Below are 27,109 nucleotides of genomic sequence, written 5' to 3'. Positions count from 1 at the left end.
AGCACAGAGCAATTCATCCTGTTTTGGTTTTTTTTCTCTTTAAAGCAGCCAGAGTTTGGCTCATGGGGAAGGCAGTGCAGAGAAGAGAACTGGGGGAGATGCTTCCCAAATGTCTGGGGCAATGTAGTGCTTTCAGAGAGGGCACGTTGTCACCTTACATCTATATTTCTAGAACTAGACATATATTTAATAATATCTCATGCACCCCTCTCACCGGAGTTAGAAATTTGGTTGTTCTTAATCCTTGTGCCATGGCTAAATTCCAGCTGAATTAGATACTTTTGTGTGTTACAGAACTAATCTCTCTGCAGCTTCAACCAGAGAAATTATTACTCATTTCGCCTTCTATAAACTGATGGTACAGTAGGTACTTCATTTTAGCTTCTTTTTTAGCAGGGACAGAGTGGATTTTGTTTCAACCGTGATAGGGTGGCACAGAGTTTGAGCAGGTTGCACTTAGACAGCAGTAAGCACCAGAGTGGATGTTACATTGGATGGAACAAGGATCTTTCCTTGTCTCTCCACAGAATATTTCAATTTCTAGCTGGAAAACCTAGACACTTTCAGTCTAGAGGGGCATGCTGTTGGTATTTGAACCTTTCTGATAACAGATCCAAACTGGTCTAGGAACCCCTTTCCACAAAATTCCTAATTTTACTAAGTCCCCCTATTTTTTTGTCAGAATCTCTCCTGCTTTCAAATGGAAGCCTTGGGAGCAGCCATCCTCTGCAAGCAACTGCAGGAAACCTCAGCATAAATGAAAGCAGATAATGGTGGTATCCTGAGATGGTATGAGACTAGGACAGGATGCAAAAATAACTCTGCCTGGGGGGATATTCTTGCCCTGTACTGGCTGCAGTTCTTGGTGGGCAGGTGACTCTTTGCACGTAGTTTGTAAGGCATTTTGAAATCATATCACAGGAGAGCACTCCTCTTACAGCCTGGGAAATCTATCCTGGCATATGTCACAGCGCAGCTGTGTATACAATCAGAGCCAGGGGCGGAGAAGAAAAAACAGCTGCTCTAATAAGCAGCCAGAGTCCCCCAAATCTTCACACAGAGGCAAAGGAACCCACTCTGTTTCACTTCTCTCATGTTAATATGTTAGGGATAAGCATAACAGGATTAGCCCTCCAGCATCTCTTTGAAAAGCTAAAACGGTGTTATTTAAAACTTTCCCACAGGACAAATGCAGGAATCCTGAAGGCTTGTGATGTTTCCTCTCTTCTGCCTGTAACTGTGATGGATAAGTTATCAGGGGGAAGAATACCTAGCTTGTTAAATAACAGAATTACTAGAAAAAGCCTCACTTAGGATGGACAAGGATCCTGATTCTCTGTTCTCCTTACTGCAGTCACCTGCACTTGAACACACTAGAGATGTGACAGCATCTTACACCCACCTTGTGTGCCTCCCTCTCAGGGTGGAGGCCCAGGCAGCAGTGTGGCAGAGCCGGGGTGCGTGGACAGTGCAGGGCTCACCGGCGAAGGCTCGCGTCATCCCTCAGCAGTTACGCGCATGCATCCGGCTCTTCGTGGGCTTTCCGGGAGTGCTCACTGCTCCTTCCAGGGCGGCTTGTTCCTGTGGCACAGCTGACACCCTGAAGGCATGCCGGGCTGCAGCTACTTGCACAGATAACGCTGGCTACTGTGGTGCCACTTGAGTTTCTTTATTCCAGCAGCCTGAACTCCACAGGACATTTTCCACTTATACACGTTTAATCAGTTCCTGCTATGGGGATCATGCAGTCTCTCCTGGATTATTTTCTGTCCTCTTACTGTTTTCTGTTCATGTCTTTTTCATGCACTTTTCAATTGGTAAATTGTTTACTCCATATGTTCTGATTATAAACAGACCTTGTGTTCAGTTCATGCTATGTATCTTTAACGCTCTGTTTGGATATCTTCTGGTCCATGTATTTCTCCAGTAGAACTATAGTACCGCAGGTTTGATCTCTATTAGCTCTTTGAGCCACTGTCATTCTGCTTATTACTTAGCTAGCTGCTTATGAGTCACGTTCGTACTCCAGTTGCACAATTGCAATAATCAGGCTCCAGATTCTTCATGCCTGCAAGGCATGCTGTATGCGTTCATCAAGCCAAGCAGTTTAATAAGGCCCGGGGCCTGCAAACACTAGAGTAGCTGTATGCCTTTTCTTAGTCCATGAGAACCGGCCATGTAGAGTTCAAAGGGCAAAGTATTGCCAAAAAGCCCTGCAGTGTCATTTCCTGCATGGTGTAACCGTGCCGCTGGGTCCATGGCTACTCCAGTACTAACCTGGGGGGAACAAGGTCCTGTGCTGTATGTCACCTCTACCTTCCCGGCATGGCCCACAGATGCCACACAGGCAGCAGTGCTGTCTAACCATGCCCATTTGCTGACCCTGATCTGCCGAGGTGGGAGGTTATGGTCTCTCTTGTTCGTACATGAAATCCCTGGACACAGGAAGAAGGCAGCTGAGTGCAGCTGCCCCAGGCTCTGCCAAGGAGGATTTGGGCAGTGGGTTGGGACATGCATCTCCTTTTTTTCTTTTTTTTTTTTTTTTTTTGCTCCTGGCCCTGCCACATGCTTTCTGTGAGAATCCGAGCAAATCTCTAAACACTGAAGTGTGATTAGCCACCTGAGTCACCTCTCTTTAATCACTTGGCTCTCCAAGGGCAGTAAGCTAAAGCCCAGTTAGGTTCCCAGAGGGCTGACGGGCCAGGAGTAGTTTTTTTCCCCCTTGTGGTCCTTTTCTTTCATAATGCTGCTTATACTTAAAATGGAACTTTTATGCTTTCTTGTTTTCACTTCATACCTGTATTTTTCTTGCCCCTTCCAGTTCTGTGTGAAGCAGACTCTTCTCTGCTGCTTTTGGTCTAACATGGCCCCTATTCTTTCAAAAATGTTCCTTCTCTCAGCCCTTCTGGGGCTGCAGTGCCCTCTCTGGTTCCCTGTAAACTGGATGATGAATAAATAATGCAAAACAAAACTGTTGTGGAGTGAGTCTCTCCTAATAGTCCATGAGTGGCTTCTTGGGCTGGTTGTCTTGGTGTCTTGCCTAAAAAAAGTGTAGTATCAGTTTATTAATCTGTTTACTCACTGTGAGAGGGGGGGATTGAGCAATTTTGAGTTGGCGAGATGGGCAGGAGCGTTTCACAGTAGAGACAAACACTCAGGAGGTCCAAATCTGGTCTTTTCCCTCCCCTCCCTGCTCAGATCTCAACTCTTCCTCCCTCTCACGCCCCCAAAACCGTGTGTTGAGACCACTCAGCCACGAAGAGCAGTGAATGAGGGTCTTTCTTCTGCGACCAGTCTCTGCGTGGAGCTGTTTCTTTGCGCAGAGGTATTTGGACAGAAGGTGAAGTGAGATAATGGAAGGATGAGGCAGTGTGCCAGTCAGGGCTTGATTTACAGGATGGTTCATGAAAAACTCTTTTACAAGCAGCTCTGAAAGAGTCTAAAACTCGCAGTCGTTGCAAGGTAGTGCCTGCGGCAGTGGAAACGCCAGCTTGTGCTCAGGGTGGCAAGAGCCGGCGGTCGCTGCTGAGAGAGGTGCAGCAGGCTTGCACAGCGCTCGGGAAGCGTGCCGCGGGTACCTGTGGTGCGTGACAGAACCCCGGATTTCAGCGCGTTTTTGTTTTGCAGAAAACAAGCGAAGCTGAAGGGCTGCGGGGCGAGGCCGTGCCGGCGGCAGCGGCCGCGGTGGACGCGAGGGGCCTGGGTGCCGGCGGCGGGAGGGAGGGAGGCGCCCGCCCGGCGAGGGACCGCCCCGCGGGGTCGGGGCGGCGGCGCCCGCTGGGCGTCCCGGGGCTGGGCGGGCCGCGCCGCCCGCCCGCCCTCCCTCCTTCTTCCTTCCTTCGCTGCTTTGCTCCCCCACAGCGCGGCGGGTCCCGGCGTGAGGCAGTGCGGAGCGCTCCGGTCGCTGCGCAGGGGTGAGACGGGGCGCCCCCGAAATGGCGGCCTCTCGGGGCGGGCGGGGGCGGCGCGCGGCCCCCCGCAGCCGTTAGCGGGGCGCGCGGGCGGCCGTTAGCAGGAGCGGCGCGCGCGAACCCCCCCCCCCCCCCCCGCAGCCGTTAGCGGGGCGCGCGGGCGGCCGTTAGCAGGAGCGGCGCGCGTGCCACCCCCCCCGCCCCCCCCTGCGGCCGTTAGCGGGGCGCGCGGGCGGCCGTTAGCAGGGGGCGCGGCTCCCCCCACCCCCTCACGGCCGGACCGCGCTGAGGGGAAGGGGCGGCCCCCCGGGCAAAGGGCGGAAATCACAGTAATGGCTTAACAGCGATTAATGGCGTTTAGTAATAATTAATAACTAATATCATCTGCCTGCAGCATGTAGGTCCCGCTTTGCTGCCTCTCGGAAGGTGGCTTGGGAGCTGGTGTGCCCACCCGGTGTGGTCCCGATGCTGGCCACGCCTGAGGGTGCGTGGCCTGGGCTGGTGTCACTGCGTGTAGCCAGCGGTGCTCCCGAGAGCGTCTGCGGTGCGTCCCACGAAGGGGCCCTGCTGGCCCCGGCAGGCCGGCGTGCGGCTCTGAGGGTGCTGTGGAGATGGCCGGCAGCTCGGGGAGCAGGGCTGCGGGGAGACGAGGCTGAAGGTGGATGCTGTATAATCGCACAGCCTGGGAGAGGGGAAGTGAAGGGCTGCCCATGAATGTGCTTCGCGCACCTGCGGAGCCCAGTTCGTGTCTGCGCTCTTACGTTCTCCTCTCCCCTGCTCCCTCCTGAATGGCGTGCTGGGGCACTGAGCAGTGAGGTGGCTCCTCCGTACCTGCCTGCAATCACCGAAGGTCAGGTCTAGCCTTTCAGTCACAAGACTGTTTTTCTTCCCCAAAGACACGTGGCACTTTTTAGAACTTCTCCCAGGTTTTGGGTTTGCATTTTTTTTGAAGGTGTTTTGCATTTATTGCTGGAAGTTCAGACGCTTTGCACAATCTGTGCATTAGAAAGATGTTCTGAATGTTGCCATAATCTTGTGAAACCGTGTTTATTTCCCTCTGCCTCATGTTCCACTATTTTTCCCTCTTTTTCAAGTGAGATACGGCCTTTATGCTTAACTCCTAGAACTGTTGGAGGCAGAGGAGGGGGAGAGAGGCCTTGTTTGCTGGAAAATCCAGGCTATGTTCCCTTTTGTTTGCTTTCTGGAAGCTGAATCAGACCTGGTGATGGGTTATTGTTGCACCACAGTATTGCTTGCCATCTTTCCCATTAGTCCTTGCTCCATGTCATCTTATGAAGAGCATAAATTGTTTTAAAAAAATCCTGACTCTTCTCAAGGGCTTGCCAATCAACCTGTTGCAATAGCCTATTGGATTTTAGCAAGTATGTATCTTTATTTCAGGCTACTCTGTAGCATCTTTTAAATTACCTTAGTTCTCTTCCTTCTTCCCTCTACATGGTTTCCTTTCTTGCTCTGAGAGTCTATTGAGTTGTGTCTGTTAGCGCAAGGATTAATTAAAATGACATCACCCATCAATGGTAATGTGCAGTAGCAGCCATTTTGTTAAACCGTTTGCAGACAGTCCCTTATGCTGAAAAGTGTCTCCTTGCCATCTGTGAGGCCATCATCTAGGTTCACAGAGAAGCTTTTGGTGTCACAAGATACCATCTGGGTACTATTAAAACAGAGGGGTCTCTGAACTTGTCATTATTCAGACATAAATGTCCATCTCAATCCGCCTGCTGGACTTCTCCTACCACCAAAAAAAGGGCTGCTTGTGGTGGAGAGAGCGTAACACCTTTGTCTTCTGAGATGTTGCAGTCTGCAGTGAAGAGAAAAGGAACTGTCCCAAACGTGTCTCCGCATCCAGCAAGTCTGGACCCTGATTCTGACTACAGACAACACTAAGTGCTAATGTAATATTGCTAGCTAAGCAGGGCTGCTAGTAGACAGGAGACAGTTGAATTCATAGTAAAGCAGGTGTTGTAGAAGCCTACTAGCCTTTGACATCAACTTGAGTCTAAAATTCTTAATATAACTGCAGGTTTTATAGGCATCTGGTAGCAGGCAACTGTCAAAGATACATTAATGCTGGCCTATGTACATGGACCTGAAGATCCATGCTCCTTTTTTTTTTTTCAGTCTGGTGGCCTTGCTGAAAGCTTGGGTGTGAGTGGGAGAAGTTGGCAGCCTTTCGAGGCTCTTCCACATGATTATCTTGTGATCATTCTTTCTTTGTAGTTTCCTGATGATAGTCTTTAAGTTCCTGACCCAAACATCTTTCTGTGTATATGTTGTATTTCTGGAAAAAGCATGTTTCATTCCAAAACTGTCATGTATATTCTTTGGCCTGTGTCTCACAGCTTTTGGTAAATAATTGCTAACCTTCTTGGTAGAGTCCTCCTGAGATGAGGGAGAGTCACTGCCCTTGGTTGCCTGGCAGAAAGTCCTGGTAGTCCCAGCCGTATGTTGACTGAAGTAAATACGACCATACTTGTTCTGTTTGCTTGAGATTATGTCCCACATATGACAGCTCTTCTCCAGGCTGATTTCCTGCTTGGTGTTCCCACTGAGACAGGACATGTCTGCCCATGTCTTTCCTCATGCTGCCTTCAGCCGTTTTACCCCTGAGCCTGGTGGGGTTAGTCCTCTCTGCTGTATGTTTTGTAGATGCCAGACGGTCAAATTTTTTTTCTCTTGTCTCAAGGCAGGCCTGTTGCAGGAAGGTTTGCTCTTGGGGACAGTGCAGAGAGCAGAGCACTGAGTAAGAGAGACTGTGACAGCCCAGCTGGGATTGTGGTTGTCCTAGATCTGATATAGAAGTAGTCTCCTGAGTTAGCAAGTGGTACCAACCTAAAAAGACCTTTTACAGACACTTAAGGTTCCCAATCCTTTTGTATGGAAGTGCCATGCCAAAATGGGAGTGGACAAGAAACTAAGGCAGCGTCATTTGCCGTAAGTGAACGTTTGAGATAAACATGACCATGTTTCCTGCCTTCCAGGGCTTTCCACAGTGATACTTACGTTGTCATTGTGTGAGATGAATGGCAGCAGCACTTTGCAGCATTACTTGTTCTTTTGCTGCCAGGTGATATTATTAATAGCAAAGCACAGCTCGTTTTGTCAGACTGAAGTATGGCACAGGAGAGACGGACTGTCTCTCCCCGGTCCCGCTGGCTGGCAAGCCCTCGTAGCCCTGTATAGTGTCGTCAGCTCTGCTGATCAATGCGAGTACTTGTGGCAATGACGTCTGCTAGTGCAGTCTGCACCCTGTCTCCCTTTGCCAGGCGCTGTGCATGTCCCTCCTCGTTTGCAGGATTTCTGTGTTTCTCTCTTTTCCCACAACCACTTGTCTTCCCCTAGACTGCAAATGATGCACCCAACGCGAGTGCTGGCAAACTCACTCCTCCGCTAGTCTACTGCTGTGCTGATGTACATTTAGTGTTGCTTTTCTTCAAGTACAGTAAGGCACTCGCAGTCTAAATCTTGGCTCTGCAAAGGGTATTTTCAGTGTGGCTTCCTAAAGTTTGTGCTGAGGGGTGTGAGAGATTCTTCAGCAAGGGGGTGGAAATAAGCTGCTTGTGTTCCTTTGTCAAGTAAAAACGCTAGATGGGGATGACTGATGTAGTGCTATCTATCCCCCATGGGGACTTCCTGAGAGGCATATTATATTATTCTCAGCTAATAATAATTTTTGCTCAAATCTGTAACTGTTTCCTGTGTACATACACAGGTCAGGCAACAATTCCCTTGCTCTTGAGACAGCCCTGAAGGGATTGACTTGATCTGGGTGCCCTTTAGTTGGGGTGTCCCACAGGCACATTCACTAGTTCTGCAAAGTTTGACTTCATCTCTAAGGACTGCGTTGGGCTACTTCTTATGCATAGAAGGAAGAGACATGCATGTCTCACGTGTGTCTGTGGGACTCAACAAAAGTTCCTTGGGAAAGAAAATAATATACTAAACATTTCTACCTCTGTGCTTACCTGGATGTAGCAAACTATCCTGTTTCTAGGTGATTTAATCACTTGTCAAGCAATTCTCTTGTCCCTGTGTGTTTTCCTTTTGCCTTCTGACTAAGACAGAAGCTCAGAAAGATAAAAGAAGAGTTAGCTGGTCCTGAAAAAACAAAAAAGGTGAACTCTTTTATTTTATGTCCCACTCTACTTCTGCCCTCAGTGACCTTCTCAGTCTTATTCTTTAAACCTCATGAAAAGGTCCTTTCATACTCACCACCTCTACTCTCTGCTGAAGTCTCTTCCTGGACTTGATCTGAGGTTATCTCCAGCTGCTCCTTGAGCATGTCCACCAACAACTGAGGTTCTGGAAGGCCTGAGGGAAGGCGACTCTCCTGAAAATTTCAGCCCTTCTCAGCTTCCCTGTCTGGGAGGAACAGAAACCTGGTCACTCTGTTTGTTTAAAAGCCCTCAAGATCCTGAAGATGAGAATGAGGTCTCCTCTCTCACTTGCTCGTCCTTCCTTTCAAACCCTGAATGTGATTTTCCTCTTCCCTGTGCAGTTGTGTGCACTGGCAGCCACAGCAAAGCCAAAATGGAGTGAGGAGAGTCACTGTTCATAAAATGGCTCCATTTTCCCATTCTTTTTTTGCATGTGTGCTTTTGTGGAGCTTCCCCCCAGGACACTGGCCCCGGTTTCAATCTGGGAGAAATGCCCCTTTCCCTGCCACCGCCACCCCCATGCTGGAAACCTCAGTGTGGGGGGTGAGGTGAGGAACAACCGGACTGCAGCATGCTGATGAGGTGTTGTGACAGGTCTGCTGAGAGCACCGCACACTATCCTTCCTGATGGTGTCAAAGGCCGTCACTGCTGGACCTGGTTGGCAAGTATCAGCGTTACAACTGGAGCATTGCTGGCACGTGTAGCTCTTGCCTGGGCCCTGCTGCATCCTGCCTGTCAAACTCCTCTGCCGGGGGTCTCCACAGGCTGGCAGTGGAGGAATGAATCCAGTCAGTGCTAGTAGTCCCCTGTCCCGGCTGCTGCACAGTAATAACAATTTAGGAAGAAAAAGAGAGACCAGGAGGAGAATTTCTATTTTGCACCTCTTTATTTTGTACCAGAATAAGAGGTGTGTTTTGGGGTCTCAGCCACATTGTAGTATGACTGGCTGTGTCCATGTTTTTAACCTAAATTCCTCTTGCTGGTTGGGTGGTTATGATTCTTTGCTGTAGAAGTGCTGTGCAGCTCTGTAGCTGCATTTCGGGTATAGTGAAATAAGCTTGAGATGTGACTGAAAGTGTAGCTGGCTCCTTAGAGGGATATAAGCAAAAGTAGCTGCCGTGACACATGCCAGCTGGGGCCTTCATGGAAGTTATTTATATATATATATCTATGTGTGTGTGTTTTGTGTGTGCTTTCGATGCCAGCAATCCTGGACACAGTGCAGGCAGGATACTGGTCTAGCGGGATAAAGGAGGACAGTCGGGAATTGCTTTCTGTGGAGGTTAACAGAGAGGTCCTTGGCAGCGTAGTGCCTGTATCCATGTAGGATGCAATACCTACATGGCATTTTTCCATTTTTTCCATCTGCAGTGGGTGCTGCTGAGTGTATGTGTGTAAGAGGTGAGGGCGCGCCTGAGTGAGGGAGTGCGCGCAGAGGGAAGCAGGGACAGAACATCCTTAAGAAAGGCAGGAAATGAGAAATGAAGGAGGTGCGTGAAGCCGGCGGGGGGGGGGGGGGGGGGGGGGGGGTGCTGTTCAGATCAAAGGCTTGATCCTGGCAGCAGTAATGAGGCTTTGTAAGGAATAACTGAGCCAGAAGTAGGTGACATAAAAGGTTTGGCATTGACTGTTGTTCCTTATCTGTTGCCAGTACTAGATCTAAATTCAGAAGGAGCAAAGTTCGCTCTTCCAGCCCCAGTCCTCTTTCCTCCTATAGGTGCTTAAAGTAGTCAGTGCATTTTGGTGTGTGCTTTCCAAGGGACAGCTCTCTTGATTATGCTAGAGAGAAACAGGGTGGTGGGGCAGTGGAAAGAGCTGCGAGGCTCTGTCTAGGTGCCTGTGCTTAGATGGAGTTTGTCCCTGTAGGTGCAAAGTGAAAGGTCCACACTCTTAAAAAGCTGGAGTTGGGCTAAATCTGCAGCATGTTTCCCAGATGTCTTTGTCCCCATAGGAGCGGGGCAGGGGGAGAGGAAACAAACACGTTCTGGACATGCTGTAGGAGAAAGATCTGGCTGTACTTTATAAATGGGTGAGGTGAAAATACATCTAATACCTCGCCCTGGAAAATATCTGCCCTTATGTGGGAGAATGGGAGCATTTCTTGTAGGCAGGAGGAAGTCGGTGTCACTTACAGGTTTACTGGTGACACCTGCAAATAGTTTTTTTGAAAGAAGGATAGAAAGATTTTTTTTTTGATAGAAGGAAAGAAGGTTTTTGGGGCCAAAACATGAAATGTATTGTGATGCAGTCAGCACTCTACTGAGTTGTGGTGGTAGGTGCCTACATGTTTCTATCTGAGTGTTGGCGATGTCAGGGCAGGATGCGTTTCTACTTCTCTGCTGAATTTTAGCTCTTAGTGCCTGTCTCACTGATAGATTACGCATATGATTGCTCTTGTCACTGATGCTTCACAAAGTATAGTCTCTGATCCGTCAGCAGTACCATCAGTGGGATTACAGGCCCTCAGTTCAAATCCATAACGTAATAGTCACTGGTATCTTTATCCTGCCCCTTTCTATGAAAGGTCGCATTTAAGGAGGGGATTTAGCCTCCTTTCTAAACCTTGAGATGTGTCTCTGCATAGAAGGGCAGACCACAAAATTTGATGTTACATATTGTGGGGGCTCTAGGTCTTGGTTCAACTTTTGGCTCTGCCACTTCTCTATGGCAAATGAGGCTGGCAACGCCTGCCCTGGCTCTGTCTCTGTCTTGTGTATCTAAATTTTGAGCTTTTGGGGCTGAGATTTGCAGCTCTGTACTGCACCTGGCAAGTTGGTGATTTGGTCTCTCAGAGACGTAGCTGGTGCACAAATAACAGATTCTTTGGATCTTTCACTGACAAAATCTATTTAAAACTGTGATTGAGAGTGGCCGGAGGCAGGAATTTCTGGGGGAGGGATTTCTGTTGTATGCGAAGTGGATCACAGTTTGGGCCTTGCTGCCCTGTGACCTGCTAATGTGCCAGAGCAGCAGTGTTGCCTGCATGGTTTGTTCTTGGAGAGTGCTCTGACCCTCTGTGATCACGCTGCTAGGTTAGAGAAAATACGGGAAAAGGACGTTTTCAGTCAAATTTCCAGGCTGTCTGAGGCAGCCTGCAGATGCCAGCCATGCCTGCATTTCTGGCATGCCAGCTAGTGAGCAGGGCTTCTGGAGTGCTGGATGCGGCAGGAGTGAGTCATGGCTTGTGAATGTCAGTGTCTCTTATTAGCTTTGGTGGAATCCAGAAGGGAGGAGTTCATATCCCGTATCTCCCATACGTTGCCCTGGAAACAAAGGGGATTTGTTATTTTGCTTCTCGGAGCACCCCCGGACCTCGCGGGGAGCTGCGTGTGCAGTCGGAGCAGTGTGGCAGCCGGGCATGTGGACAGGCGTGTGGCAGATACTGCCTCAGAGCAGCCCGCTCTAGAGCGAGACCTGATCTCGGGTGTGAGCCTAATGCTGTGTGTAAGGCTGCCTTTAGGAAGAGCCTTTAAAATTCTCCACTTTCTTCCTAGGTGAATTCTTCCTTCTCAACAGCTGGGCCATTTGTTCCTTAAATGTAAGCTCTGCATGTGTATGGGGAAGTGTTGGGCTTTGTGCTTGTGGATTCAGCTGAAGAAACAATTAATCATGTTGTGGAGTAGAAGGGCCGAGTCCAAATGTATATGGAAGTATGACTTACTGAGGAGTGGAGCAACTGCCAATGAGCTGAAAGCTGTGTTTAGGTGTTGGTCTCCCCTTGCTATATGGAGGGTAGAACAGCCCTCTCCCAACTGAGCGGGAGACTTGGCTTAGATGAGAGGTCTGCCAGAGATGAGATTAGACAAGAGATTTGCCAGAGCCTAATGTCGTCTTCAGTCTCCTGTGTCAGCTTGGGGGGTTTCTGGAGGGCCAAATTCCCTGGTGTCAGTAGGACCTTTTTCTGTTTGGGGAAGGGGAACCATCAAGCTGCTTTATGTGCATCTGAGTCCTCGCTTGCTGTTCCAGCCCTCCTACTGAGCAGGGAGAGAGTACAAGCCATGCGGCTCAGCTCCTGTGCTGCGATGGGGATGAGACCACACCCCCTGTGCTGAGCCTCGAACATGGGCTGCTTCTGGAGGACGTACCGAAAGGTTGCTCTGTTCGTTGTCTGCTCCCCAGGGCTCACCTCCCTGCAGAATGTAAGGTGAACTTAAACCACTGCAGTTACACCAGGAAGAATCCCCATTGTCAGCTTCCGTGGCCTGTCACTTTCCCTGTGAAGGGAAAAGCATCAGAATGCTGGAGATGAACAGCAAATTCACAGCTGAAGATCAGCAATGCTTGGGCAAGTTTGTACCTTTAAAAATCATATCCGTCCAGCCCAGGCCTCCTCTTTCTGCATCACCCTGACCAAATAATTTTTTTTTCCTGTGTCTGTGAATTAGTAGTGGTTATTTAGCCAGATGCTGCTTTTCTACATGCGTATAACTGAAGTGTGGATTTTTCTGAGTGGCAAGACTTGGGCACCAGAGCTGTCAGTGCTGAAATGGTTATTAGTCTGAGGTCAGTAAAAAAAGGATTATATTCTATTCCAGAATTGTCCTGGTTACTTCCAGCATGAATTTTAGAGTTCTACCTAAATTCTTCAAAAGCAGGAAGTGGCATTTGTTTTCTGGGTACTCCTGGATGTCCTAGAGGGACCTCATTTTCAGAGTGGGCATTTAGTACTGACTAAAACTCCAGTCTTTCTTGCACACCAAAGAGAAGGTAGTTACTTAAGTTCTTCAGAAGCTTTTGGCTGTGTTTTTCCTGGATTCTCTCTGGCTTTTGCTTTTAGTATTCAAGGGGTTACTGAGGGTCTTAAAAAACCTGCAGGCGAACTGTGCTGTGAATTGCTTTTCCCCTGCTTGGTCACTAATGGTATGAAGGGTGTTGAGAGGCAGATAATGAGTCTGCCCAACTCTGGCTGTTTGCCATGTTCCAATCTTTTGCACACAGAGGAAAAAGCTCTGCTGCTTTTTGCTGAACGCAGAGTAGTCTAAACCCTGAGCATGTGCAAGTAATGTTTAGAGGGGCTCTGCAGGGAATGAACTAGGTGGTCACTCCCATCTCTTGAAATCTTGTGTCTTCCTGGAATTTGAGTTAGTCCAGGGAGTCCCAGAGTTGTACAATGAAGGGATTACTTTTAAGATTTCTTGCTGCATATCTTTTATCATTAAGCTTTTAATAGAGAACACTGTAAAAACACGTGGTTACACAGAGCCGTTTGGGGATGACAAGGTGATCACCAGCTTGTGACCAGCCACCAGCTGATCACCTTGAGAAATGCTTTAGTTGTGTGCAAGGGACCCTATGCAGCACGGGGACTGAGTGGGTGAAATTCTTTGACCTGTGTTGCTGTAAGAGATCAGATGATATGATATGGTCCCTCTTGACTTAAAAATTGACGGGGGGGGAAGAAAATAATAATAATAATAATAAAGGATTACCTTTAACTCCTCTTTGGCTTTCCTGTAATGAGGCATATTCATATAATTCTAGGGTAACCTGGACTCACAGAGCCCCTGTAGCCAAGGTGGGTTGATGGAGAAATCCTTTGCAGGATTGCTCAGTTAAGTTCAAAGTCCAACCTGGTCTGTGCTCGCATCTATTAGAGGAACCCTTTTCCAGTTGCTTATTCCTGCTGCTCTAAATGAAGCAGATGATACCCTGAGACAGACTGGCCAAAGTCCAGAGCGCATCAGTACTGATTATAGCTCTGTTCCCTTTATGGAGAGCTGCGTAACCTGCTCTTCCCCTGTACACCCGAAGCAGTACAGCGCTGAGGGTAGCTGAGCCAGCCCAGCCCTGGTACTGCTGCAGGCAGGTCTGTATGCAGACCGAGGGGGAGAGGTAGAGTGAGGTGTTTCAGGGATGTGGTTGATGTCTTGGGGCTGGGGGATTTCTTTACAGCTTGTTGGACTATGCTCGGGGGTCGGGGACTTTTTTTTTTCCCTGCCCCCAGCCTTAGTGTTGGGCCAGCAAGTAAATGCCGTGAGGACAGCCCATGCCTTCCAGTTATTTATTCACATGCTGGCGCTTCACTGTGAAGTTTGCAGGCTGTTCTAAAAACAGCTGTGTAAATGGTTTTGGTGGAGTAATTAAAACCTCCTGCACAAGAGAGAGGCGGAAGGGGGAGGAATGTTTTATTTTTGGCTGGGGGTTGTTTAATTTTTACTGGAAGAATGATCGTTTTCAAGGCAGCCTCATGCAGCGTTGATTGGGCATTGTTTTCAGCTCCTATAGCAACAGAAGAGAGAGTTCCTATGGACTGGACTTACTGTTCCAGGAAATGAAATGTCATTTAATTTGCCCTTAGCCATGTTGGATATCTGATCTGTCTCTAGTAAAGTGTTTTTAGGTCTGGAAAGGAAGATGGCTTCTCAAAACGTTTAATAATTGCTCCGAAACAGACCCCTCAGAGACATGGATGTTGGGGAAGTATAAGGATGATGGTCCGAAGAGATTTCCTGGCCCTTGCTGAAGCTCTTCTTAGGGAAATGGTTGATTGCCGATGTGAGAGTCTTCCCACACGAGGTGGCTGTTCTGGTAGGAGGGGAGCTCTTGAGGGGACATCCCTGATAGCTCTCTAGCCTGCCAAATTAAGGTAAGACTTGTAGCACTATTCTGTGGCTGCATAACCTTCTCTTTTCTCTTCCGTCAGTGCACTGGGATGTTGCAGAATGTGTTGCCCCATTAATAGTACTGCAGATATTAAATCTATTGCTGATGTGCTCTGAGGTTGTCTCTGGTGTAGCTGGCACCAGTACTGAGTTAATTGGCAACATGTCTGAAGAGATGAGACTGTCACCTTAGTTTCTGCTGTCAAATCCCCTCTCAGCTGCTTTTAAAATATAATCTATATGGAATTGAAACTGAGACCGGCTTCATGGGAGAGATCTGTGCTGTGACTCCAGAGACTTTCACTTTGCCTGTTTCCACTGCAGAAAAAGTGAACAGGAACAACCTGATTAAAGCAGAACAAACTTTACACAAAAGCTAAAGCTGGTGCCAGCTTTCTGTGCACCTCTTCGTTTACTGCTGTGCTGTCTGCAGTCAGGTGTCTTGGGCACAGGCAAGTGCTAATAAGTAGCCTGAAAACTTTGTGCTGTACAACTTTGCTCTCTGTCGTGGTTTCCCAGAGGACAGAGTGGTTCAGTGGATGGCGCATAAATCTTGAAATGTGAGGAAACTGCATCCAAGCCTTCTCTCTGCTGCCAGTGTTCTGTCTGACTTCGGGAAAGTCACTCAATCTCTGTGTGCTCCTATATATAACATGGAAATATTGCTACCTTTTCTCTTTGCAGGTTTGCTTTGAGGAGTTAAACGGCCTTTGAGGCTGTGAGGTTATATAGGACGTTGTGTCATTGAAAGGCTAGAAATGTACCCTGTAGTGATACTAGCTGCCTTGTCTTTCAAAAACGGAATGTATTTTCGATGATGGTATTTAAAGTCCAATGATCTGTTTGTGAAAGAAGTGAGATGAAAATGATGGCCTGCAGTGGGTATGCACTCAATTTTGTGGGTAGGTGGAAAATCTGCTGGCCTTTGACTAGTCAGCTGGGACAATGTTGAGATTTGTAGGGAATGAAACTGAAAGCACTTTCGCAAAGAGACTCTGCAGCAAAATGATTTGCAATGATATACTAACTACATGGCAAGTGTCTGGAGGTTAGTCTTTGCACTGAGCTTAAACCACTATGTACAAAATGGTTATTTATAGAGAGCGATCAAATAGTTACAGTCACTGCGGTATTTGGAGACCACTTTGAATTCATGTACAGAATGGGCTTTGGCATGGCTGGGAGGATTATTACAGGTGAGCTTATTGTTATTGGCATAGTCCCAATACTGGCATGGCTACAGAGGAAGGGAGATCTTTGCAAATATTCCCTGAAAACACTGAGGATCCAGTTGCTTCTCTTCTGGGAGCTGAACTGAAAATGACAGGGTAATTAATACGAAGGGATCAGGAGGAAAGCTGATTCTGCACAAACTCTTTTGTTTAGAAATGTGGTTTAATGCTACTGGTCGATTCACCAATGCAGACAAAGCCTTGCTTTAAAAGAAAAACCCAGTGCCTATGAACAGAGATAGAAAACAGAATTAAAAGTACCAATAGCAGGCTGTAGTGAACACAGAGTTTGTCTTGTCTGTTAGCTGAGCCTGACCTACTGTTCCTAGTCGTGGCAAACCCTCGTTGCTGTGAGCTTTCTGCAAACACACTCCAGGCACTGATTTCTGGCACTTCTAGTGAGAGAGTAAAAAGACCGTTATTGTTCCTCTTTTCAGTTCAAAGGCCAGTGAAGTGGTTCCTGTGTATAAATAGTGTAAAGTGCTTTGGGATCCTTTGGGATAAAGGGGGCCTTATTAAATACAAGATGATGTTGTTCGACACAGAAGGAGTTCCCATTAATCAAGCACTGAGTGCCTGTCTCTGGCCTGCCTTCTGGTTTTAACTAGGGGCTGTGTGTTTGAAGGGGCCTGATGCTTTCCAGATTATCAAGTTCTGGGAGCAGTGGCCTATGGCTTCATGATCTGGGAATGTGGCTGTCTCTATGTGTTTTGCTAGGACCAGACAGCCTTATCAAGTGTTTTTGTTTGCTTTATAGTGGAACAGTTCTAGAACACAAACGCGCATGCTGCTGGGCATGCTTGCTCGCTCTTTCTTTTTCTCTTACTCTTTTTCTTTCTTTTCTTTTTTTTTTTCAAATGGTTGTGAAATTGGTTATAAACTAAGGTCCCTTTTATCCTCAAGGATCCTGAAAAATAATAAAAAAAATCCTTGCTGAGTTTAATTTTAATCTCATTGTTATTTATGTTCCAGTAACTCCTTCCCCTGAGGAATAAACCATCTCAGAAAAATGAGAGGAAGAGCTGAGTGCTCTCATCCTAGGAGACAGCTCTTGTGCTGAAGGAGGTGGCTCCTTAGGTGTATTAGGCACGTAATTCCTCATTGGATACCTGACTCTCATCATAAGTAGCAGGAGTTAAGGATCTATGTCTCTCTTGAGAAGTATATTCAAAGTAAATCAGCTAGAGCCACGATAGAAGAAATCGGTGATTGTGCAAGTGTGGCCCCTGTGACCCAGGGGATGACAGATTTTTTAGGCAGCAGGTCTTTGACTCATCTGTAGAGGTGATGCCCAGGCCCAGAAGATGCTGAGGTGAGATCCTCCCAGATTCCCAGGACATGATCTCACTTACCCTTTTCAAGTTCTTCAGGAAAGCGTGCTCCCTGTGGAGAGGTGGAGTCAAGTGGGGTCTCCCAGAGATGGCCCAGAGACTTTATTTCTTGTTGAATGTACCTGGCTTTCTAAGCTATCTTCACCTGTCCCGGAACCATTGTGCACAGGCTTGACAGGAACGGACGATGTGGCCAGGAATTTTTATTTTTTTTGTACTTGACTCTCAGCAGCCCCTGGTAGGCTTGAAGCAAGATTCTTTCATACTAGGTACTATACAAGCAGTCAAGGAAAATTGCTCCCCGCCCTGAGGAGTGTGTCATCAGTTTAGACAACGAGCAGGGGGAGATAAAAGCATGATGCTGTTTCCGAGCTGTGGTCTGTAGAATCTCCTTTGTCAGTACTAAATATGTTTAGTTTCCATTCAAAGGTTCAGGGAGGAGGCTTCTGGACCCAAATCTGTTCTGCCTGTCTGCCCCAAACAAACTATAAATGGGGGGGAAAAAAACCCCTGAGGATAAGCTTCTTTGCCTCACTAGATATCTGGCTCATGTTTGCTTTCTCCCCGACCCTAGAGGCATAAGTTCTTTGACTTTCCAGCATGTTCTGGCATGCTGAAATGGAAAACAAAACATTCAGCTTTGTATCCTGGGTTGACTTTCTTTTCTCTATGGGCAGGAGTGTGGGAGCAGCATGAGGCAGACCTATAAATGGTAGGGGACAAGGGCTGCTCAGGACGAGTTTGGGCTCAGCCTTGGGCCTGAGGATGCTTCAGAGTTATTGCTTGCTTTGCAGGGGGCTGTGCAGTCTGTGCCTTCCCTCCTCTCCACCTGTGCCTCTGAAGTGTTCTCTTGGCTACTGGAACAAGGCAGAGCTGCTGGAAGCCCAGGCAGCCAGGCAAAAGCTTTGGTGAGGGAATATCTCCGTGTAAATACTCAGAGAGCTGCTGAGCAAGGCTTGAAGGCAGATCAGGAGCCTCTGAGCAGCTTTCTCTCAGAGGAGAAGGAAAAACGCAATGGGTTGTGAGCCTCTCAGTCTTATCCAAGCAAGGCAGTGTCTGCACAATAAAACCTGCCACTACAGTGATGTTTTTTTTTAATATTGTCTGGTTGTTTGTCAAATGTTATTTTAAAGCAGTTCCTGAAACAGATCATAGATGTAGAAAAGTCTCCATTCATTTAAACAACCTATTGTCCAGCACAGTGCACAACAGATCTTTTAGTTTAGTTTATGATTCCAGTACTTTGGCCTATTTCTGAGTATTTCGAGAGCTTGGCTTTCCACTGTTTCTCTAAAGAAATTCTTCTGTGATTTAGAGACTACATAGTAATGTGAATTAACAAGTTTCTAGCACTTACCAGAGCATTCCTTTTCATAGGGAATGCTAGCAGGGGTAATCTATGCTGATCATAAATGAGGATGTATTGCCTATACTGTGCCTGAACAAGGCCTGCAGGAAACTCTCCTTGAAGTTAATAGAATGTTAAAAAGGTTATGAACCGTGTTAAATTTCATCCGATAATAAGAAGTTAACTTACTCTTCCCAGGTGTTCTGCAAACACTCTGTTCTCCTACCCAGGCAAGTCAGGAAGTATTACTGCTTCCATTTCCCAGTAAAGGCAATAGATAAGAGAGCTTAAGCCTTAGGCTGTGAAATAAGCAAGTGTCAGGGTATAGATCAAAATATCAATAACTCAGTATCCAAACAGACAGATTAGGTGAGAAGAACTGGTATTCCCTTCTCTGCTTCCATCCTGTTGCCAGCAATGCCAAAGGAGACAGATTTCAGGAGAGAATCGGATCCGCTTGCTGTGGTATGAGGGTGAGATGGTTGAGGATATGGTTGTACAAATGTATGCAGAAAAAATGGGAACCTCTGTCTTATAAAAGCAGGCCTGGTTTTTCAGCTGTGCCTGGCCTCTTGCTCTTCAGGTGGCACAGGGGATGCTGGAGGCTGTTTCCCGCTGTGACAGCCATGTACAGCCTAGCTGCCTCCACAGAAATGCAGTGAGGTCGCAAAGAAACTACTCCTGCTACATTTAACAGCACCTTCCTGTAGCTTGTTGCTGATCCATTCTAAAGGAGGCACTGAGATGAGAGGTCGAGGCCTTGCTCTAGGAGGATTGGCAGTGGCAGAGGAATTTAGGGGAACTATTTTCTGATGACGCCGTCTGCCAGGAGGTTACTTTGGTGAGAAGTCGAGCGGAGAATCTCATGTTTGACCCAGCTCTGTGGTTCAGGGATATTGTAGTTACCTTTCAGGGAGCTTGCCAATGGCTGGTGATGGAGCAGATCCTGCCATGGTGCTTAGGACCTGTCTTGGTTATGCTTCAGCAGGGATGGAGGCTGAAGAAAACAGCGACTTCCAAGCACCCTTTTTCTCTGCATGTTCTGGTTCGTGCTCCATTTCTCGAGGCTCCTAAGCCCTGGGAGCAGAGGATGGCTGTATGCAATGAGTTCTGACCCTACTTGCCCGCTTCTTTGCTCTTCCTAGGCTGTCCTGAAATGCCTCCCATGCCACGGCTAGGGGCAGCGGTCACTTTGAAGCACTATCACCAGCTAGGGCATCACATTGCACAGAAGGGTTTTCTTCGTGAGCGTTCTCAGAGGGTTACTTCCAGGTCCTTTTGGAGTCCTCTATTGTTGCCAGAATGGACTGTCACTGTGGTGCGTATATGGCCTTGACAGAAACAATAGCAGCATTTACAGGACCTTGCAGACATGTGAATATAAAGCTATTCTGGTGGCTTCCTTTCATTAGAAAGTCTTCACATTTCCCATTGCTGCAGTCTGGGTTTCCCCTGTTATTCCATGCAGACTTTCCAGCTTGTTCGAATGCATTCATGGGGTGTGTTCTGAAGCCATGTGCCCTTCATTAAAAGGAGGGCTTGGCGGCAAAGTGTATTATCACGTTCTGATTCCCAGAATAAAACTTGACGTGGTTAATGATTCTGTCTCTCTTTTCCTCTTTTTTTCAGCTGTCTGCTTTCTTGAACCCAACAGAGGACAAGAGCCAGCAAGAAAAGAGTGGGGATAAAAAGCCTCTGTGGGAACCGAAGATTTGCACTGGTGCCCTGAGTTGTTTTGGTGGTGAAAGGTCAGTATCTGGTCTGTTGACTCGTGTTGGCTGTCAGTTCAAGGTGGATAGTGGCACTTAGGAATTGTGTAAACCACAGCACTTCACCTGCAAGCTTTATAGTTCCTCTCTTGCGAAGGCTTTATTTAATGGCTTGTAGCTGCTTTCTGGGCTGTGTGAGATCTGCTGGCAAGTTGATAAGCAGCTTGATGCTTTTTCTGCAGATGTCCTGGCAGGGTAGGTGAAGCAGTGGTAGTAATATTTTCATTTTTCAGGGAGAGAACTTGGACAGTGAGGTCGTATCTCCAACAGCTGGAGTTTAACCTTCCTGGAAAATGAGGTCTTCAGTCAGTTTGCTGAAGGTACTACGTCAGGTTATGAGCCCATGCCTGAACTGCACATACCAAGCAGAGCATGTTTGTTCTGTTTGCTGAGACCTGCCTCAGGGCCAGAGTTACCTGCTGTGCAGCTGGCCAGGGTACCAGCATAGACAGACCCCAGGTAGCCAGCCGTACCTTGCCCTCCAGGCCGGCAGCTTGCCTGGTGGGAGTGTGAGATAGCCACATAGGCAGGAGGCAGATAACACTGAACTTACAGCCTGTGGGAGCAGCATCAGTGCAGCCAGAGGGTCTGTTCTGTGCTGGGTCTTTCTTGCGTGTGTTGACAAAGATGGGCTAGAGGGCTGCGCTTAGCCCTCGCTTTTTGCTGGTCATTTAGTTGTTATGGGGATGAGCACTGTATAACGTGTAGGATGTTTTGTTTTCCCTCAGTTCATAAAAGTTGCCTATGGAATAGACATCACTGACATGCTGGACACCAATTTTCTTGCCATTACTCATTATTTTTAAGCATTGCTTTCTGTTGCCTTTAATGGCCTGGGAACTATTTCATTTGTTTTGGCATTATTTCTTCACCATTTGTCAGATGCTGCTTCAGGGCATGTTGTGCAGAAAAAGCCTGCAGGCCTGGCTTTCTTTGCTGTTTAATTAACTCCTGTTACTGTGCAAGTTGAGGCAAATGCACTAGGCAAAGTCTGTGATGACTTAATGAATGTCTAGCCAGCAGGAGTGTGTGTGTACGTGCATGCCACGTGCTTTCTGAGCTGGGATGTAGGTGCATGCCTGCATATGCCTTTGGGCCTGTAAATGAAAATATAGTAGTCTGATGTGGGATACCAGACCAAGTGCTGCCACTGAAATCTTAGGTACTTCAGCACAACAGAACAGCTGTTTGTGCAGTGCTGTGTTCCCAAGTGCTCAGCACCCAGAATTGGAGCTTAAATGCTCAACTTCAAATGCAGTCTTGCTGTCCAGTTTGTCCTGAGGCCTTAGCCGCAGTAAAACCAGAGTACGTGAACAAAGAGAATTCCTCCTCCTCTGCCTTGCCCAGCAGTCATGCACTGTATCATCTTACCAGTTGGGAGGCTGTGATTTGCATTCAGCCAGAGGAGGAGGAATTCTCTTTTTTTTCTTCTAGACATGGTTGTATAGGTGGGTCAGCATTTCCTGCTCCTTCTCCTTCTTGTAGGTGCTTCCCTATTCTCTGTTCTCTAATACTTCATTTTTAATGTACTTAAGCATCTCACAATCTTTAACGTATTTGAGCCAGCACACCCCAGGAATGTTTACCACAGTAGCTTTACCAGACAGTCTTCTCAGTATAAGTATAGATTCTAGTAACCCCAAAAAAGGTTGTACTGCTTCTTTGGCCAAGAAAATGTATATTGGCAAAAGCACTTTTAAGGTGCTGAAAATGCATTGCTGTAGGGCTTTTACCTATACAACAAAGTCACCTGGACATGCCTCACAGCTGTCATGCCTCTATCAGCAACAGTTCTCACTGCAGTTCCTTGCAACATCATTGGTTTTAGAGAGGGATGACTGTCCTGCATTGTAGAGGAAGAACAGAGGCAAGGGATAGATTAAATGACTTGCCCAAAATCATGCAGAAAGTATGTGCTGGAGTAGAGAACTGGATTGAAGCTGTTCAGCTCCCAGTTTCTTGAATTAATCTTCAAACTATTCTCCTTCTCTTTTGTGTGCAGTTTCCTTTGCATTAATTTTGTCTTTGTCTGTCTTTTCTCCCCTCCCGTTTTTGTGTATTTTGTTCCTTTTAGATTGTTATCTCTTCTTGTCGCTTACATTGTGGCGTGTAGGCATAGTAGGAATCTGTTCTCAATTTCTGGCATGTTGTATGTAAAGATACATCTCTTCATTCTATGACAAAATTTCACTGCCTTCATCTCATGATTACTTTTCTTTGTATTTAGCCTATTGATGAAACTACTGGCTATTGGAATAAACCAAATGAGCTTCATTGTGGCTGTGCTTTTGTTCTTTAGCCACTTTTTCAATTAACAAACACTTCTCATGATGAAACTCATGTCTGGTTAGTATGTTCTTATGCACTTGTAAATATACCCATGTGGCATGGCTCACCATTTTCTGTCCAGTGAAGAGCTTCTTCATAGTTATCTATGTGATTCAGCATAAACCTTTCCCTCGGTGTTTTGAAATGGAATACAGCTGTGGGTGCTAATTAATGTTGCTTGTTCTCATCCAGTTTCAAAAATGTTTTGTATCACTTCCGTGGGTCTGATATAACAGTGACTGAAGTCAAGAAACCCTGGTCACATCGGTGGATTTCGGATGAGGCTCTGAGGCTCGTGCTCATCAAGGTGTTCAGGTGCAGACCAGGACCTCCTGCTTGTGGAGGCTGAGAGACTTGGAGCCTGAGGTCATCGTTAGCTGGCTGAGCCCGAGAGGCAGATTGTGGCTCTCTCCCTCCTGCTCCCAGCTGTAACTGGAGAGCTTGGCACTCCGTGCCTCCCGCCTCCACCTCTTCACTGCCCAGGCTCTTTGGGAAAGGCACACCACTGATGTCTCCTGCCCGCACTTACTTTCCTTGGAGAGCAGATAGCTCCCTACAGCTTTGCCTGAACCAGTCTTTGCAGGCGATGGGAGGGGGTAGGCCACCCTGTGTGAGGCAAGGAGAAGCAACGTGTTACTTTCAAAAGGAGGGCCTGGAGAGAACTGCGCTTCCATGAATAGCTTTCTGGGTGAGTCAGTGAGCATGCAGAGGCAGCCAGCACCATCAGCTCTGCTCCTGGCTAGGAAGGATAGATCAAACAGGAGACAGCCATGATTGCTCTCTGATTCATGGCCTGCTGTTACTGCATGAATCACCATGCTTTATAAACCTGCAGCTGTTCACTGCCAGCTCTCTGGAAACAAATAGATCCTCTGCTCCCAGCGGCAAAGCTGAGCTGTGTGAAAAGCCTGTATGTGGTGCTCAGCGGAGCAGTATCTGCAATGGTGAGGGGAATTTCAGACTCTCTGTCATACCAAGTAGCGTCTCAGCTGTGTGTCTGCCCTGTCCTCACCCCAGAATAAGATTCAGTTTTGTCTAGGATATCTGTGGTCCCAGATCAGAAGGAGGTGCAAGTCAGCATTACTCAGTAGCACCCAGCACCTACCATTTGATGATACTTGGAAATACTGTTAGTGGCTTTTTTTTTTTTTTTAATGACATACTCTAAGGGGAAGAAGATCCTGGAATCCTTTGAAGGCAGGAGGGAATGCTTGGATGGGTGATACAGTGAGGTGACACAGCTGCCTGCATCCAGCTGTCTGGGTCAGATCCAGCCCAAAGACAGCGACCATCATTACTGTCCCCTGGCTGATCAGTGAAATGAAGCAGATTGGTCTCAGAGGAAACTGCACCGCAGGTTTGCTGTGCGCAGCCCTGATGTTAGCGGATGTGGGCAAAATGCCAGGGATAGCAGAGCCCGTAGAGTGTGTTTCTGGAGGGCATGCATCTGGGTCTAGGCTGAGGTAGCTGTCTTGGGTCGGGCACACGTGTGTAGCTGTGGAAGCTTGCCTGGCTGCTGCTGTTCCTGTTCTGTGGCTAAATGAAGCCTCTGGGAGCTGTAAATCTGTCACCTTCCATGAACATTATATTCACCAGGCATCTTCTCATGCAGAATTACAAGCCTGTTCACAGCGTATGGTGCCACCAGCATCTGTTCCTTCCCCCTGCCCCAGGCTTTTGTGCTGCAACATGGTAATTAATCTGAGCATCACTGGTGTTTCTGGTATTTTCTGAAGATCGGGAGTTATGCTGCTTGATATATGCCACCGTCTCAGAGCTGCTCCCTTCTCCAGTGAAATGGCTTTCTGCTGCCAACTGTGCTGTCAGATGTTATTCTAGAGAAAAATGTTTTCACGTGAAATTGGGCGAGGGGGACAGGCATGGGTGCACTGCTGCTAGGATGAGCATGTTCTCACTCTTACATTCCTTGCTAGCCTTACTTATTAGTTTCTAAAACACTGGCCTGGCTGGAGTTTTGAGTGGGCTGTAGTGGAAGAAAAGGAAATACATCCCTGCAAATAAAATATAATTATGCTGCTGACTGGGCAGCTGCTCTTCCCAGACTTAATTCAGTAGGAAACTAGGCTCTAAAGCCTGATGTTAGAAATGTGGCAACAAAGATGATACTGACTAACAGACCTGACTTGGTAGCCAGTAGGTGTGAGAGCCTGGGCATGTGTACTCAGTGCTCTCAGATAGAGATCTAATCTGAAGCTCTTTTGTTACTACAGGGTGTTTTGCTGGGGACTTTCCAAGGTAGATGAGTATCTGTCCTGCAAGGCAGGGTTGCAGGTGTAGTGGCTTTCCAGAGGAAGCTTGCACTACTTGTGAGAGGGAATTTCTCAATCTAAGCAAGCATGAACTTGGTGCCTCTGGAAAGGAGGAGAGGTTCCTTGCCTGACGGCTTTCAGGGGCAAGGGAAATCTTTGCTTCTGGAAAGCCTTTTGCTCTGATATGGGCACAAGATGTTCAAAAGAGAGAAGGCAAGATGTTTGTATCATTCCCCACTGACTGGGAGGGGATGAAGTAGATGATTTTTGAATTGAAGCAGCTCCCAGAAAGGAAAAGGCTGTGAGGATTTGGTTACACTTCTGCAGACCGCCAGAAACAGCTGATGCTGACAGTGGTACTCTGGGCAGTGACTTTCGCCTGTCTGTCCTGTCAGGCAGTGGTGAAATTTTCCTGAGAAATTCAGAACCTCTTCTGGCATAACAAGGAAGCAGTGACGTTACATGGATCTACCCTAGCTGCAGACCCACTTCTGAGAAACCAGCTCAAGAGCGTAGCAGATCTCTAACGCTTTGCAGTGGGATTGATCCATAACACATTTCCAGTTGCTTATGTATTTGCAGTGATTTTTTTTACGCTGTCAGATCATTTGAAGCCAATGGTTGTTATGTGTTTCTTCCTCGTAGTAGTTGGGACAGCTGCCCTAGGAAGCAGAGCTGGCTGGTGAGAACTACCATAAAAATAGGCAGTCGATGTGAAGAAGAGAATTAATTACTCCACTGTATTGCTGGGATTCAAAAGGGATAGGACATTTGGATGGATAATAAGTACATTCCCAGTTACAGCTGTAAGGATTAAAAATACCTAGAACTTAGCGAGGGATCTATTTAAGACAATTGTAACTAATGCCAGTGAGGAAAGAAATTTTGCTAGAGCCAGATTATTCTGTAAATGCCAAGGAGAGAGTTTCTGTCATGTTCTTCAGAAGCAGTAGGTATGGGCTGCAGGCAGGAGCCAGGTACTGGGATTTTCTGGAGCCCTGATCTGATGCCTGATGGCGAGTCCTATGGCTGGAGTGGGCATGATGAGGGTGGGGTGGCCACAGTTCAGCCTGAGTAGCAGCTCTGGCTGGAGGGGCTTGTTCAGGATAAAGGAAAGAACTCTAGGAAAACGTGGGATGATGCAAACCCTTTGAGTGAAATCACACTTGGAGAAGGCTGTTCTTTTTGTTTCTGTGGGCACTGAGGTTCCCTCAACAATGAAACAGAACTATTGTTGTTGATCTGGATCTACAGTGCAACTGGGAACAGGTCTGGCACTTCATGTATTTCAGTTTATGTAGGAGGAAGCAAGCGTGGGTTACACTGAAGTTTCCTCACAGTGCTGATGATCACAATTGCTAAAGCTCCAGCCAGGGGTTGCAGTAAGTGCTGTGCTCACACAAGGATAGGTGTGATCCCGCCACCATGAGCATCAATCTAATGGAAAATGAGTCTCCAGAAATGACAGCAGGATGAGAGCAGAGGAGTAGGATGAAGGCAGAATAGTAAGACCACATGCTGGTGCCGTCTGCCTCTCTTTCACACTGTGTGAGGTCTCATGCTGTGTAGGTCACTCAAATGGATACAAGAGCTCTTAATCTAAGCACTGTCTAGCATCCCTGAAGTCACTTTAATGGCATGCTAAGTGTGTTGCTTCAGCAAAAGCTTGAAGGTGTGCACTCTTGCAAGAGGAGAGTAGTAACACTGCCCTTCTGGGAGAAGGGGTTTGATGACTGACTGGCTTCTAAAACTTTTTTTTTTTCCCCAGGAACTTGCTAAGCCAGAAGGATGCGTGAGTATACTGAAAAGAAGGAAACATGCGGGACCATCTGTCTCAAGTACCTGCTTTTCATCTTCAACTTCTTTTTCTGGGTAAGGAGTGCAGCCTTTCTCAGAGACACATAGATAGCACTGCAGTCTTGGTGGCAAGGGCAGAAATCTGGGCACTGGTGAAGTAATTGGCAAAATGCTGTGACACTGGTGGGACCCAGATTTCATCCTGTGAGCCAGCGCAAATCACAAAAGCTGTGGCTTAACACTGTGGCCTCAGGCTGTTTATAGGCTTTGGTACAAAGTGTGGAAAACAACAGGGAGCTTGAAAAAGTTGTTGTCTTTCTGCTTTGTTTTTCACGTGGCTAG

The 27,109-nt window shown here is 47.3% G+C and overlaps 1 protein-coding gene across 2 annotated transcripts in view; it reads left to right on the top strand.

Annotated features, from left to right (window-relative positions):
• Window positions 1-3,770: 3,770 nt before the first annotated feature.
• The window catches only part of CD151 (CD151 molecule (Raph blood group)), a 40,894-nt gene continuing 17,555 nt past the window's right edge, over window positions 3,771-27,109 (top strand). The window contains exons 1-4 of one of the 2 annotated variants that reach the window (XM_064513173.1): window positions 3,801-3,914; window positions 14,483-14,676; window positions 20,233-20,351; window positions 26,739-26,842. In XM_064513173.1, the coding sequence (XP_064369243.1) occupies window positions 26,759-26,842 (84 nt within the window). In that variant the 5' untranslated portion in view covers window positions 3,801-3,914; window positions 14,483-14,676; window positions 20,233-20,351; window positions 26,739-26,758. Of the gene's footprint in view, window positions 3,915-14,482; window positions 14,677-20,232; window positions 20,352-26,738; window positions 26,843-27,109 lie in introns of both variants that reach the window. The other variant, XM_064513172.1, reaches the window with a different exon arrangement.

The sequence above is a fragment of the Dromaius novaehollandiae genome, chromosome 5, assembly GCF_036370855.1.
Source record: "Dromaius novaehollandiae isolate bDroNov1 chromosome 5, bDroNov1.hap1, whole genome shotgun sequence".
Lineage (NCBI taxonomy): Eukaryota > Metazoa > Chordata > Aves > Casuariiformes > Dromaiidae > Dromaius > Dromaius novaehollandiae.
This window is presented reverse-complemented; position numbering and strand designations above follow the sequence as displayed.